At 40.6% G+C, this 16,370-nt stretch overlaps 1 protein-coding gene across 10 annotated transcripts in view; it reads left to right on the plus strand.

Moving 5' to 3' along the window:
• The first annotated feature begins 4,001 nt into the window (after positions 1 to 4,001).
• The window catches only part of LOC131471038 (trafficking kinesin-binding protein 1-like), a 30,205-nt gene continuing 17,836 nt past the window's right edge, over positions 4,002 to 16,370 (plus strand). For 3 of the 10 annotated variants that reach the window (XR_009241966.1, XR_009241967.1, XM_058647260.1), the window contains exons 1-2: positions 7,763 to 8,073; positions 10,892 to 11,086. Coding sequence is in view for 7 of the 10 variants with exons in the window: in XM_058647260.1 (XP_058503243.1) it covers positions 8,070 to 8,073; positions 10,892 to 11,086 (199 nt within the window). In the remaining 3 variants the exon portion in view is untranslated. Of the gene's footprint in view, positions 4,223 to 7,759; positions 8,074 to 10,891; positions 11,087 to 12,483; positions 13,309 to 16,370 lie in introns of those variants that run through there. The other 7 variants (XM_058647267.1, XM_058647266.1, XM_058647261.1 and 4 more) reach the window with 6 other exon arrangements.

Consider the following 16,370-nt stretch of genomic DNA (forward strand, 5'->3'; position numbering starts at 1 on the left):
GCTCAAATGGAAAACTAATCAGTTGAATTTCTATTAAGATTATATCCCCCATACATGCTGCTGTTTGTCCTGTTTTTGATTGTATCTCTCTGCACAAACAGACACTATTGAAATATTGATTGAATCCATTGATCGTAAAGTGGTTGACAGGAAACTGGAGATGCAGCCTTGGATATACAATACATGCATTTTCATTCACAACCCCTCTAATACATTACAAACTGGATCTGTTCTGGATCTCTGAGCTTTTATAGTTAGAAACATACCTCGTCTGTAATGAAGCTGTTTTTATAACCAGGATAATTGTTGACATTTCATTAGCAAAGGGGTATATTCTCCATGTCCCCTGATTTCTGTCATCCTCTAATAACTTGATGTGATGTTTGTCTTCTCACCATGTTGTCGTCTTGGTAGGAGCTTTTAAATGTTTCTAATGTGTAATCCTATGACTGAGGCTCTGACCTCTCATGGCAGACCAAAACATTGTTTCTATGTCTTGCATACATTTCGGTAACATCCTGACATTCTTTGCTTCACAGCAAAGAACATTTACAGGAAGTTGTTTATGATGTGTACAGTATTTCCTGTGTTGTAGCTTGTGGCCAGTCAGTCGCAGCGAGTGGGAAGGTCATCTCATGCACAGACCGACCACCAGAAATGGTCCGTCCATCAGCATGTCCGTCTGTGGTTCATTAATAAGGACACACAAAAAGACACATCATTGGAAGTCAGCACTACTCCCAGTCATAGTGGTCGATAAATTCAGGAAATTCCCTCTAGCAAAACAACAACAACAAAACACTCAGCACTCAGCTGCTAAAACGTAGTGCAGAGGCATTCATTGACTGATAAATTGACTGTTACAGTACAACAGACCGGCTTTAAACCTTGTTTCAAATTGTTTGCTATGTGTGTATTCAGTCCCTTTCAACTGTTAGTCAAGTCTATCCACATACACTACTGTGTCTGCATTGTTTTTCCCACTTTGGTGGTTATGTGGTGAACAACAGATCATTGTCAGTTGTCCGTGACACAAGTTGTGGTCTGGTCTTTGTCATAATATTGAAAAATCGAAATCCAACAAGACCTTAACAGTCCTGAAAGATTATTTGTGGTCTGTCTTGCAATGTCCACATTGTTGAAGTTCGAGGGCAGTCAAGAGCAGTGGTGATTGCTCTAAGACGGCAAGGGAAATATCATCGAATATGTACTGTGTTACATTTCAATGCTAAACGTGAGCTAGAGCGTGATTAGAACGTGTCAATAGTTTGTTCACAATCAGCTGTTTATTTCGGGTTGAAGTATCGCTTTACGTGATTTTCGTATTGCCATAGCAGCCTCCGCATAAAAACCACTTGAAGCTCAGCTTCAACTGTTCTCTATGGACGGCACAGAATAGGTTTTTTTCACTTCAGTGAGCTCAATGGTTATTTTATAAATTGTCACTTCCAGGGAAGCTTAGCTTCCATGACAGTGGATGGAGGATTGGCGGGTGTGGATGCTGTGCTTCTGCACGGTGATTTGAGGAACTGTCTTAAAGGCAGAACCAGTTTTGGTTTGACAGTGTTGCACAAACATACATGACAGCAGAGCCTTTTCTGCCTCAGTCCTGTGTGGATTTTGCGAGGGAAGTCTGTGACAAATAGCTGGTCGTTGTGTATTTTTTGATCTGCAATATAGTCCATTTTCTTTTTTACATATACACTGTAAATAAAAACGCTATTGTAGCATCTCAGTTTTAACTAGAAAAAAAATGAGCTTCCCCTGTTTTAAAGACCAGCAGCTACCGCTGGTCAAGGTAGGCTGATTTACAAAAACACCCTGAGGAATTCTCCATGAGAGACAGGCAACATTGTTTGACTGTATACAGAGTATGATGACATCTAGAGAAAACATCAAAGTTGAATCACCTCTTTCTTGGGCCATGACCCTTATGCTGTTTATCACTGCAAGCCTTATTACTTTTTATTTGTCAAACTATGACAGAATCAGTGTTTATGGTCTTGTTATTAGGGAACAACTAACCCTAAGAGAAAAAAATTGCAGTTACTATTGTGTTCTTGAGCTGTGGCTTAATCTTCTACTTCCTCTGTACTCGACTCAACACCCAGTCCAGTCATTGTGAGTCTCACTACAGTACAGGGTGTGGATGTTGTGGCAAAACATACGAGATCCTCACATTGGTTTTGGAAACACAAAACTGTTTGGTCAGCTTGACCATAATTATAATGATGTCATTATTCAGACGTACTGGCTCTGAAGTAATTCTCTCTTAAAAGGTTTATTTGGTGTAACAGATTAGCCCATTTAGCTTTTTGTTAAGGGAGAAAAACTTTTTTACATTGCACTCAGATTTGATTTCAAATTTTCCCCCAGTCATCGGAAACACTTGAGTCCTCATGTACAGAACAAACATGTTATTGCAGCCTGTCACATTTTTAGTGTAATATTTGTTGTCATTAGCAACAGTGTCTGGGAGTTTGAATGTTCTCCTAAATAATGGAAACTGCTTGACCCACATTTTGCTTCCCAGAAGGCATTGGGGTCTGACTCAATATGCCAGAAGATGGAAAAGATGGAGACAAACAGAAAGAAAGATGAGGGATAAATAAAGAATAAAGACAGTATAGGAACTGAAGGTGTGGCACAACCAAACCTCAGCTGTATTATTTGATGATGACAGAGTGTGAGTTTAGGTGAAGCAGCGTGTATTGAAATCTGTGTGTATTTCGAAGGACTGACTATTAATAGAAACTTAGGCAAGTTCCTCCTCAGTGCTGTGCTGGCAGTCAGCTGCTGAGCGATATGACTGTGTTGCACTTGTGTCCTCCTCAGCCAAGCTACTTTTCAGCTGTGATTTATTTACCAGTTGTTTTGTTCATGACCTGTCCTGTTGAAAAGTTGTAGTTTAAAGCCAACACTTTGCATGTTATATTAACCTAAAAGTAACAAGCTTTGGAATCAATTTTGATGGGTCACACTGATGTAATGGGAGAATGAAGTTTATTTCACACCCAGTCTGCACCTGAACCACTGCCCTTGAAATTTGTAAGTTTCAAAGCGGGCAGTTACACAACAAGCTGGTGCAGTTGCCAAAATGTTTTTGCTACAATGATGGCTCCTCCAGCAAAAGTTCAAAAGAGTTGCCCTTACTAAGTAAACCCCACACTGTTTACCTGATGCTTTTAGGATTGATTTAAGATTTGATTGCTGACATTAAGGTTTTAATGTCATATACTACTTCACACTCCCTAATATCCTCAGATACCTACTTACTACTTGTTCCTAGATCTACGCTGAAACAGGAATTTGACAACCTGCCCGCAAAAATCAGGGCTGTAAGTTCCGGGGCCATTTTTAAATCACTCTTAAAAACTCCCCTCCTTTTGAAGGTTTAATGTGTAGGAATTAGCGACATCTAATGGTGAGACTGCACATTATAACAATTCACATAGGATGACTTATCTTGGTGGTTTAAGCTGATGCATCAAAATGCAGAACACAGCATTGGCTGGTTTGTCCATATGTACTTGAAGCAAGTACAAATAAATGGCTTATACTAAGGCTACACTATATTCCATTTCTGCCTTTAATATTATACATTTGACTTTTTAACTTGTTTATTCTTTCTGTTTTTTTATTGTGTTGTTGTTGCTGTCTTGTTTAACATTATGTATTGTGATGTAGAGTTTGATTTGATTTATATATTTTTACATTACACATCATGAATCATGTTGTAATAGATGTGTATCATTTAAAGTCATTGATAGAAATGGTTGCTTAACTGGCTTCTCTTTGGTTTTGTTCCCATAGGTGTGCTTTGAAAAAGTGCTTTGTTCTGGTTCTGCCCTTGCTCCCTCTTGTCTTGTACCGGTGAGACACTGAGCAGTCTGGTCCACTTCACTCCAGTGATGCACAACAGAAGACGCTAGCATCACCCCATCCTTGCTTTGGCAAGTCCAAAGTTTGTCCATGGCTGGTCCTGCCTTACACCGGTAACCACTCTGTGCCAAGCTGGACCCCAAGACTCCACCTCCCTACACCTGTTCCTGCTCCACTGCCCCGTCCCCTGAACAGTCTTTGGACCATATACACGTATCTCAGCTCCACAACTCAGGGCTGGGATTGGGAGGTGAGGTGGAGGAGTATGTCAGTCAGACAAGTCTGCCATTGGCACTCCAGGAGTTCACAGCCACCTGCAGAGATGCAGAGACCATTACTGGTAATGTTGCATGCATATCTTATAATCAGCACTCGCAGCATAAATATAATTCAACTATCAAAAATTGTTAGCTGCACCAATATAGCAATTATATTCTACTACAGAGTGTAAACAATAATACATTTTCAACAGCAACAGCCAGTAATGTTTATGTTGTAATGTTTGGACTTAGTTAAGATTATCATTGTATTCTGTGGAAAGTCTGTGTTTGTGTCTGAGCCATGTGAAACTATGAGAAACTCTCCCTCTCTGTGACCCTCTGTCTAATGTCACATCCTGTCAGTAGAGCAGCTCTATGTGGACTGCAGCGCTTTGTCTAAGACAGTCGTGGAAAGACACAAGAGCTCCCTGGTGTCTGTCAACTCTTTCTCTCATGTCCCCCTCCTGTGTTTCTCTACACTCATCCGCCTCTTCAGTGGAGCAGCAGTCAGTCTCCAGTGGTCAGAGTTGTGACTAAATATGTCCCAGATACCTTTGATGTATTGTCAAATGAAAGATGAACGAGTATTGATACTTATTTTTAATCATAGAGCCTCCTAGATATTCCATTAATTTGTTTGCCCTTGGTGTTTTACGGCAGTTGGCATGTGCAATGTTATATTACTGCCTTCTTATTCTTTGGCTGTCGCTCGCTGTAGACTGTAATATAAAAAATGACTTTGTGGGTGACTCTGTTTGGATGGAAGTCTGTGGGGAAATTAGTCTCACTTGATTTATAATCCTGATTAGTTATTGGTCTCAATTGTAAGTTGGAGGTTTTTGTCCAATAGAACATGGTGTGAATTTTGTAAATTATTTCCCTTTTTAGAGGAAAATAGATGATAAAGCATGGCACTTATGAGTTGACACAACTGTAGGTACCTGCTGTAAAAATATGGTATGAGAATCTGCCAACGTTGTTGGTCATATTAGAGTGTATTCTTGACTGCTATGTCCATTTTTATACACAGTCTGTGCTCCGTACTTACTACAAATCATTTCAGAATGATGTGGCTTGATGTTTCTAGGTTATTTTAGGCTACGGCACTTCTTAGAAATAGTTGCTGGATGTTCTATGGGCTTCTAAGTCCTTGTGCCGTAAGTGGGCTCAAACTTTTTTAATGTTCACTGCATCAGTGCATTAATGGCTGCTTTTTAATGTATGCCACTATAGCAATGCTTATGTAAGCAGGTGGTGGACAAAGTAAACGCAAGATGGTACTGTACAGTGCATTCATTTAGAATAGTCCTGCAAAGCTGAGTTTTCAAATTTTATGACCGTCTGATTGTGTAATTTTCAATTTATTAGTTGCCAAATAAGTACCCAGGAGAGAAATAACATTGCATCCACTTGTTTGACTTCAATCTTTGTTGATCTCTATTTGTTTTATGAAAGTGTTATTGATCAGTAATGCTTTTCTTTGATGGTATCAGTGTTTTAAAACACAGACATTTAAATTCTAGCTTTGTAGATTGTATTATCAGCCGCACAACTCATAATTTAAAGAAACAGTTTAGTGTCATGTTGGTGCAACAGCCATTTGCATCACTCTTGTATTTTGTAAAATCAAATGTGGGAATGACATTCTGTGAAAAAGTCTTTAACAAAACAGTCATTTAGAGTTGAGAAGGTTGAGGTCAGTGCTGCCATCTGCTGGTATGATAGGAGCACTACCTGTATGAACTGTTGTCCAGTCTCTCGTCCTCCTCCGTCTGTCACTGTCTTCTCCCTTTTTAACTCTCCAGATGAATGTTTCCTCAGTGAGGGAGAACATGCGTGTTTGTGTGTGAGCTTTCACAAAGTCGCATGGATTAAAGAACACAAAGAGGTGAATAGCGGTGAAGCTCATTGCCGTTGGGCAGTTCCTGGGCGTAAGGTTAATTCACCCGTGGTTACCAGCCAACAGTGTTTTAAAGAGTTGAGTAACTGTGAAATTATGGGATGCTTGGCAGGGAGAAGACTGATCACGAACAAACTGGCAGACAGAGGGGAGACAGAGACAAAGTTATGTAAGTGGGCAGACAAAGTAGAAACCAAACTGCTGAGTGCTGCTGATATGAGCAGGCATACACAACCTTTGTGTTGAGCTTGGTTCATATTCACTCTTTGCATTCAAATATTCACTTTTTGTATTCAGTGAGCATTAGGAAATTCTGTGTGTATTAACAAACTCACTTCTTCTATCCTGTCAGCCTGTCGGTGTAGTTGGCAAGTAGTAACCTAAACTTTTGCAATGGGTTCAGTGTTTGGATGTGAAAGTCTGAATAATCCAGTGTAGAACCCTCAAACAGCCCTAAAACAGAAATTGAGTAAACAATTATTGCTTGTTTTCTCTGTGTTATGAAAGAGCTCCTAAAGGACGTCACATGTTTACATATCTGACACTTAGGCCTCATGTCCTGTCATGTCCATGCCTCCTTACTTCCACTCAAACATGCATTGTGTTATTCCTAATTACAGTTTTTACTGAAAACCAACAAATGACCATGTTTTTGTGACCATAACATGACTTTGAACTCTTCACGTCACAGCACCTGCTGTTTATGGGCAACTAAGCCATCAACTATGGTTGCTGTGTTTTTCCGTGTGGTTGTATTTACAAACCTTTTGTGTCACTGAATTTACCCGGTTAGTAACATTTCAACACCTTGACGCTGCCTTCCTCACTTAGCACTTGTTAACCATGTTGTCATACTCTGTAGTTGAATGCACTCAGACAGGCCTGCAGTTCCATTACAGAAGCGTCACAGTGTTTGGCTGTGTGGTCTTAAGTGTTAGTTCATCTGTGTGTATCATGATGTGCTTTTTTTGTCACCTTCCATTGTCATCATCCACATGAGGTCAGTGGAGCCGATTCCAACTGACACGGGGTGAAAGGTCAGGTCGCCAGTTCATCACAGGGCAAACGTACAGAGACGAGCAACTGTGGGCAATTTAGAGTATTCAGTTAACCTCTGCATGTTATTGTGAGTGTGTGGGAGGAAATCTGAGAACCTGGAGAAAACCCACTCACACATGTGGAGACTGGGTCATGAACGCAACAGCAATAACCACTACTCCACTGTGTGGCCCAGGAGTCTAACATGTAACCAAATTCCAGAGAAAATTTTTATGCAAATTTTGCACAGTGCTGCTAATTATTATTTTTCCCCACCCAAATACATGTGTTTCTGTTCTGTTTCCTTTCCTAGAACAAGCGTAATTTGGATTGCCTCTCAGAAACAGATATAAATCTTGTGCACATGTGTTACATGTGTGTGTGGTAACTGTAAATATTTATTTGAAAACGAAGCAGCTATTAGTCCCCTTTTTTAAATATTTTATACACAACCTAAGAAAATAATTTTGGTGGTGTTCGGTGTTGGGATCACGTAGAAAACAGTATTTTTGGCAGACTTTTCTTATATTGAACTGCCTCAGGCCTGTCGTCATCCACAGTGTGTTTTCCTAACACACTCACACGCACACACACACACACACAGAGAAAGAGAGAGGAAGTGCTCAGCTGGGTCTGGAGAGAAGAAGAGAGAGGAGGGGGCAGAGGAAGCTAAGGGCGGTCTATGTGGATTCCATCACTGGCATGTCAGGCATGACGAACCAGTTTGGCTCAGGACTCTTCACTTCACTTTATACCCGTTTCCCCCCTCTCGCTGTGTCTTTCTCTCCCTTACGCTCTGTTTCTCGTTCAGCGTGAGATCCTCTCAAACTTTGTGTTTCTCCGCTCCTGTTACTCATGCTTCTGTCTTCCTTCCCTCTTTCTCTCTCGCCTCTCTGTTGGTGATTTCTCGTGACCTTGCCCTTTTCCTGGACCAGTGGAAAATGTGATCGCGGGGCAGGAGTGTCTGCGATTGTCAGGCTTCGGGCACCATGAGTGAGTAACCGTACACTGACTGCACAGTTTAGATTTCTGCCGGTTTTGTGTCGGCATTTGTTAGGCTCACGACAAGTCGATCTCACATCTGTTAAGAGATCTCTTGATCTTTGTTTTACTGTTTCTGCTTAGTGAATCACTCGGTTTCCTCCCCTCCCTTTTCTCCCTGGTGTATTGAAGAAAGCCTTAGAGTATAAAGTTAAAGTTTGTTGTTAAGATGTAACTCTTTAACTTGGCCACAAGTATCACTTCTGTATTTGTACAGTAAGTAGTCCGTTTGAAGCCAGCCTTGTGCTTCTCTTCACTGAAGTCATTAGGGTCTCAGTGAGGGTTGGTTCATGTGCAGAGTTTGTAGAGGAGGACACTTCTCAGAGTTTCCTTCATTATTTTTTGCCTTAGTTTGACCAAACTTTGTATGTATCTGTGTAATTTCTGTAGCAAAAGTAATGGCCTGATGTTGAATTTGGACTTTCTGGTGTGTTTATTGCTCAGAACACCACAGGACAGCAGTGTGGCAGTGGTCTTCTCTTACATTTGAACTTGAACCTTCTTCCTCTGGTGGCGACTAGCAACTGTTCATGTTAGCATGTGCCTGCAGCTTGCTGTCTTTGTGAGAGCAGTCAATATTTGCATTTGAATGCGAGACTTGAATTGTAACTTTACTTGGTCATATGACCAAGTGTGTCTTAACTGAGCAGTTCAAATTGTAAATGCTTTTATCATATTGTTCTTCAGTACTGTTAAGAAATGAACACATTTAGCACATTTTTTGGTGGTTTCTGGTTGTGTTGTAGGAGTTTTTGACAACAGAGAACAACAACAGAAAAAAAGAAGAGACACATTGTCTAAGTGGATTTAAATAAATCAACAAAACTTGCCAGAGATTGTTTACTTTGGACATTCCTGGTTAACTTTTCCTGCTCCGTGTGCAACTTTTTTTTTAGCTGCGTTTTTTTTATATTTGACAGTTAGGACAGTTGAACATACAATGCAGATAAAACTATAATGTGAAATAGACTATTGTAAAACAAAAATTGTCATTAAACACGTGCACAGACACGGTTACCTTTTGCTCCTTTTGTCTCCATTGACCTTTTGTCAACATAGCATGAGTTTGTGCTCTATTATTACCCTCATCCACATCCTATCAGTTCTCATTTTAGGGGCTGAAGTTCAATGGTCATGTATTTCATCAGCACAGAAATTCTCCCGGGGATCAGGTTTGTGTGAGCTATTTGATGTTCTTCTTTTTCCTTACTTTAATTTGATTGTTAATGAAGAATGCTAACATTACAGGTGTACTTTATTTAAAAATGAGCCTGTCCCTTTTTCATTATTTACAGTCACATTGATTTATTAGCTCTGTCAAAGAGGTTATGATTTCAGCTGCTTTTGTCTGTGAGCGGCAAACACAGCCATAGATTTTGATGAAATTCTCTCGGGATGTAGGTTATTGACTGAGGGGGGAAAAAAAGGTTTTAGTGCTGATCCATACATGGATCTGGATTTAGGTCAAAAGAAGTTTACTTTTTGACATAGAGGAGTGTTTACGCTGTTTTTTTCTAGTTTTTAAATGGAATGGTTTGACATTTCACTGGTTTGATCAAAAAAAGCAGTATACTGCTGCATTTGATGGTACAAAATGAAATGAAATGCAGTAACCAGGGTACAGACTTTTCAGAGCTGTTGTTTGCTCCTTTGTCTTGTGAAATAAAGTTAATTCAATACAGTGATCAAATGTATTATTAGCCATAGAGGCCACATCATCACAAACTAATTATTTAATGTCATTAAAAAAAAAACCCATTCATAATGTCTAATATTTACATCTGTGTTGAAATGTCACTCCTCACTGACTGCTGATTCCCAGCTGCTCTAACTGTTTATGTGTGTGTGTGTGTGTGTGTGTGTGTGTGTGTGTCCCTTTTTCAGCACAGTCAGTCATTCAGTCTGGATTAGTGAGTGAGAGACAGCATTGTTTGAGAAACATAGATGGACGGATGAAAAAAGAGAGGACAATAGATGAGAGCCACATGGACAGAAATAGAGGGAGTCTGTGTGTTCATTGTTATTCTCTCTCAGAGCTTCTCTTTTGGACATTAATGTAGAAAAAGTGACTAAAACCTGGATGCATGAACAGAGACGATGTGCTGTGCTCTACAATGGAGTTCGTAAGAGTCTGCCTCTTTTAATAGACACGTTTTCTAAACACATCAGGTCTGTGTGAGCAGAGAGCCACATAGCTAGAAGCTTAGGTAAGATTGTTCAGTTTTCCACAGCAGCACAGAAATGTGGCTCTCTGGTTGACTTGAGTTTGACGTAGACGGCTGTTGTCTTTGTTTGAAGACTAGTTTATTGACCATTGCTTGTGTTGACTTAAGTGCAGAGGGTAGACATTTTTTTATTGTCCTTGTATGAGAGGGTTTGAACTGTATGTTTTATTAGTGTTGTCATTTAGGTGCATCTTTACGGTTACATTTAAAGCCTCTCTGCAAGTGAGCTTTGATTTTAATTAGATGACGAAGCAAATGCACATGAACATGAGCCCTCGTGTGTCTCCATAATGCCACACAGTTGGCCACTAGAGGGCATCCTATGTTTTCCTTTCAAGCGAACAGCTGACACGTTGTTTGCTTTACATTATTGAAAGGATCAGACGTGACACTGAATTTGTGCCCATCACCGACCTCACTCCCTGCTGATGATAATATCACTCATGTCCTTTGTCTATGAGTAATCCATGAGTACCTCAAAGAAAATGTCATTGCCAGAGAAAAGAACAAACACTGTTTTGTGTCTTGTCTTCCTGTCTCCACAGATGTGTGTAACAGTACTGATTTGCCAGAGCTTGAGATTATCAGTTTATTGGAGGAGCAGCTGCCAGTCTACAAGCTGAGAGCTGACACCATCTTCGGCTACGAGCAAGATGATTGGCTACACACGCCACTGGTGGATCCTGACTCTGCCCTCGACTTGACCACTGAACAGATAGAGGAGACCCTCAAATACTTCTGTAAGTTGAACTTTGAACTGAAGTCACACACACACAAACATTCATCCTTCAGGAAACCATTATTAGACAGGATTTAAGGTTCATACTGACCTTGAGTGAGCAGGAATCAGAGATGGAAAAGGAGGGAAAGAGATGACCATCTGTCTAACACAGCATGGGTGTAATAGGTAGTCATGATTGCCACAAAAAAAAAACCTGGTGGGTCTTACTCTCTGTATCTCAACAATCAGACCTCTGTTGTGTTTATATGTTCATGTCTAGAAGCACATGTACCAGAAGCAAATAAGCACATAAAACACATGCACACACTGCACATGGCAAGCAAAGGAAAACCTAAAGTGTTTTTTTCCCACCATAAATAATTTAGTTCTAACTCGTGTCAGTTCGGAGGGTGAGTCAGGGTATAACAGGTCCTAAAATAGATCAAGTGTCTTTATAAATAGGCCTAGTGAAGAACTGTGACTTCACCATAATGCCCCACACTGACACAGACACCTTGGTCTTGACATTGATCTTAGCCAGCCAAGGTAGATAAGAAACCGTATGTGATAGTCTGAATGTTCTACTACATATTTCCTTCTAAATATTATGCTTTTGTTTAATTATTTCCTGTATCATTGTTACTTTCCCCCTTCTATAACTGAAATGCATTGCCTCTCATTGTTGCCTCAAACTGCTGGTGATACACTGATTCTCTAAGGCCCATGATGGCTAAGCAATGATGGGTTATATTGGTTTCATTGTGGTCATAAAGCTGTTTTATTTGAGCTATATTGAGGGTGAGGGAAGTAGTCTCTCTGATTAAAAACATAATATAATATATTTTAGATAATATTAATTACGTCATATTAATTACATTTTTTAATTTATTTAAGTAGCCTGCTGGTTGAGGACAATTGAGAAGATAGAGGGCAATAATATTTTGTTGACTCACCAGAGAACTTGCCAGTGTAACATTATATTATACAAAGAATACATTGTCATGCAGAAATGGCGCATGCTCCAACCTGCAATTATTTGAGTTTGATGAACTATAATTAATCTTGTCTTAACCTGCAGTATCATGTATTTTGCTTTTGCCCTGATGAAACCCCGGCTCTCGGTTTGCACTGCACTGGTCATGTGTGTATTTCATCACTCCTCATCCAAAACAACCAATCACTGCAAATCCATTGTGTTCATTCATTTTGGGTTAGCCACGTCACTTCTGCCAACGTTACACTTGTTCCTGCTAGCCCACCTCTACATGCTGCTGAGAGCCTCAGTCCTTGGAGTCTGAGCCTGTTACTATAGCAACCCCACAGAAGGACAAAGTAGAGGAGAGGAGAGGAGGGAGAGATGCTGGCATGTGAATGGTGGGTGTGAAGAAGCTGGGGCTATGCTCCATCTGATTGGCTCCAATGCTTCTCTTACTCCACCCACCCCACTGTGTCATGGCTATCATCACTTCTGCTGCAAAACCCGTGACTTCTGCTGCTGCTGCTGCTGCTGCTGCTCACGCTCTGTATCTCTGTGTTGAGTCATTGCCCAACATATCTATATGTAGGGGTAGTGCTGTCACTGAGCAAGCAGTGTTACAGACGAGAAGACAACTGTTCTAAAATGACCTCTGAGGACACAATGACAAGAGCACAGGAATGTAAACATGAATGGAACTTGAAGCTCTAAATGGATGCAAACATGGACAGTGGATGGAATCAGACACATATGCTGAATCTGTGGAGTGACTGAGGTAAACTGATGGGCAGAAAAGGAAGGAGCTTGATGGAAGAAAGATGCCAGAGTGACTGAAACTGTAAGGACATCCTGGCCAACTTATAACCATAAAGAGTCACCCCTTTTGTTGGATGACAACTGATGACGCAAGTAACAGTAATGAGGGATGATGGGCAACGATGGCACCAGCAACACAACAAATATGGAGCGTCATATGCTGATAGTTTGCTGGTATTGAAAGAGGGATGGAAGGAGCATATGATGAGCTTGGGTAGATGCTCATCAACAATGACTCTGGGCCATCTGGCAACTGCCAAGCATGCTGGGATAGCAGAACTTGGCACCGACTAATTGATCAGTTGACGAGAATGCTACAGCTAAGTATGCTGGGACATCCGAAACAATACAGCTGTGTGCCTGAGCAGTGAGGATGAAGAGACAAGGCCAGAGGTTTGTCAAGGCAGACTACTATGAACTGGACTGGTACTATGAAGAGTGCACTGATGGTAAGACTAGTCTGATACAGTGGTATGCATTGATTTGTGGCATTTGAAGTTCTTAGTGGAGGAGTGCTACTGGATATGTACATAATTGCTGCAGAATGAAATACATCATAACAAGACAAGAGCTGTTTACTTTTATGCATCAGATCCAAATCTCAACATTTAAACACTGAATAAACACGCTGTAACAGATTCATTTGGAACACCGTTGATCTTATTTGAGTAAACTGGGAATGTTGTTAAACTAGAACACCTGCTTTATGGGTGCCATAAATATTGAGTAACAATGTGATAAGGTGATGAATTATCACTGGCCTGATTTGTGTCCTCTGATGACACATATGTAAGAGTGAAGGAAAGTAAAGCTGTACGATTTGGGTAAAATATCTAAATGCAATTTCTGATACATATTCCAGTTGTGATTTGATATGCAAACTAACTTCAGTTCAGTATTTACTGGAGCACTTACTGTGCTAATGTAAAGATAAGTACCGTAAAGAATATTAAGTATTGCCCATTTTTAAATTACAGTGGGCGTTGTAACAGGTGCTCTCTGGCTGTGACTCAGTGTGGCTTCCAGAATAACACCATGGAGTAGTTAATGTGACTGGCTGTGGGTGTAGGTGTGCAATGTGAGGCTTGGTTTTGTCATGGTTCTTGTCTGGTGAATCAGGACTTATGTAGAAACACCTGCCGAGGGACGATTGTACTGATAATAGTGAAGATGGAGGCAGCGAGTGGATTGTTCCTTATTGTAAAAGTAATTTGATTAGGATTTGGGACGAGTGGAAAAAAAACCCTACAGCAAAATACGTAGCACGCAATAAAGAACAGATATTACGACTAACGTATGCCTGCAAAGCATTAAAATGATGTAGAATTTGGTGCAGTAAAAGTTAATGTTCTTGTACGGCAGCTTCTTTTTTTATCTTGCAGCTACAGTACATCGCTGTAGGTGTTATAACTCTGCATGCACACACAGCCAAGGCATGTGGAGGACCAATGGTACCTGGTCATGTGAGATGTGTGACTAACAGCAGGTTATAGCTGTGATCTGTGTTTATTACTAGCCATAAGGTACTGCCTAACTCCCCCCCACTGTCTTCCTTTGCATCGGTCTACTGTAATCTGTCTCCCCTCTCTTGCCCTTATTTTCTTGTATACACTGCATGTGTTGATGTACTCTCACCTGCAGCGATTGATTTTCTTGTGACTGAACATGGCTGTATTTTTGTAAATTTGAACACATTTTGTAAAGCAGTAGAAGATGAACACATTTCGTTATAAAGAAATAAGGTCTATTGGATGTAGGAGGACAATATGATGAGTTGTTATGTGAGGTACAGTATGTTATCAGGGAAACCGTATTTGCTATTGAAACCGTTACATAACAGCCTGACACAGTATAGTGCCTCCTCCAGTGTGAGCTGTGCTACGAAAACATCTGCACTATTATTTTGGTAGTGACAGCCAATGACAATAGATTGTACTGTTTTATGCTTTATGTTGAGCTGATCAAATAACTGTTTGAGCGGAGGTGAGCAGGTTCTTTAGAACAGCTTCTCGTGGTGAGTAGTGGCGGAAATAGAAAGCAGCTGGTTGGTTTTATAGTCTGTGATATGCTAGGGAGGGATGTGGAAGTAGGTTGGCTTATATTTAGCCCAGGGATTTGCATGTTCCTCTAAGCCACTCTTGTCATTAGCACTCTGCCAAATATTCTCCATAACAAATGGCTGGATGGACAGACAGTGACCAGGGCAGAGGCCCAGGGCTGAGAAACAGGGCAGACTATTCTTTCAGGGCATGTGACAGGGGGATGGGAGAATGTCAGGACACAAAATGAAGCTGGGAGACAAAGCGTGGAATTTTGTGTTAGCAGTTTTTATGTGTTTGAGAAACAATATGAACCAGTTTAAACTAAATCTACAACTATGTAGGCAATGGCTTTAAATGTGTAGTCTCCCTTCACAAGTTGGCTTTCGACAAAGAACAAAAAAGAGTAGTAGTTCCCAGACTTTTACTACTTTTTTTGTTGCTTTGCTGTACCAAAAGAAACAGTGAATGTAAGATTTAAGAGGCCAGAGATGCACCTTAGACTTTATTTTTATTGACCTTTATTAGAGCTTGTAAGACGGCATCTTTACCCCATCGAGTTACACTTAAAATACAGGAGAAGGAAAAGGCAAATCAAGTGGAGAGGAAAGAGTGAATGTGACCAGAAAATCAATGGGAGTTGGAAAACACTGCCCAGAAACACTGAGGTGCAGCACTCTTTTGTTGCAGAGAGCGTTGCATCCTTACCATTGAGTGGAGTTACTCACGTGTGCAGGACGGTACTAAGCTGGGATCGGTCTAAAGGACCAATTACAATCATTATAACACTTGAGCAGTGAGTCAGGCTGCTTTGATTCAGCCAGTGTAAATTTATGAAGAATCGCTGCAAAAACAGGTCTCACTAGTTCAGCTCCCTTGGACGTGTAACATACCATTTGTGTGTTTAAAAATAAATGGAAAGACTTGACTGTCATGCATAAATAATCATGTCGTTAATGAAATGGGATTCCTGGTTTACTATCTCTCGCTGAGGCCATCTAATAATTCTTTCATTGGTTTTCCACTTTTTGAGTTGTGTTTCTGAAAAACAGAAGTCAGACAAATGGACTAACAAACAAACCGATACGTGCAGCCAAAAACTTCTCCTCCTTTCAGTAAAATTTGTTTTCTAATCTTGTTGGTCCACTGTGTAGATACTCATCCCATGAATCTCCCTTGGATGTGTGTCAACACATTCACCTGTATGGTCATACGGTGCCTGGCCCCACCCTGGAAACAGGTGCATGCCTCTTATTGTTTGTGCTGTCCCATCTCCATAGAGGCAGAACAGACTGTACCAAGGTGTTTTCACTTGGAGGGGGATACATAACTACTTTGCATTGTTGCATTTCCTGTTGAAATGCAACTTGAGACTCACCTGAGGAGCAGGTGTTTCACTAAGCTGCACGTTCCTCATGCAGGCATTGACCTGAACATTTAAACTTTCATGGAAAAGGTTAGAAAAGATAAAG

The sequence above is a fragment of the Solea solea genome, chromosome 13 (assembly GCF_958295425.1).
Source record: "Solea solea chromosome 13, fSolSol10.1, whole genome shotgun sequence".
NCBI lineage: Eukaryota > Metazoa > Chordata > Actinopteri > Pleuronectiformes > Soleidae > Solea > Solea solea.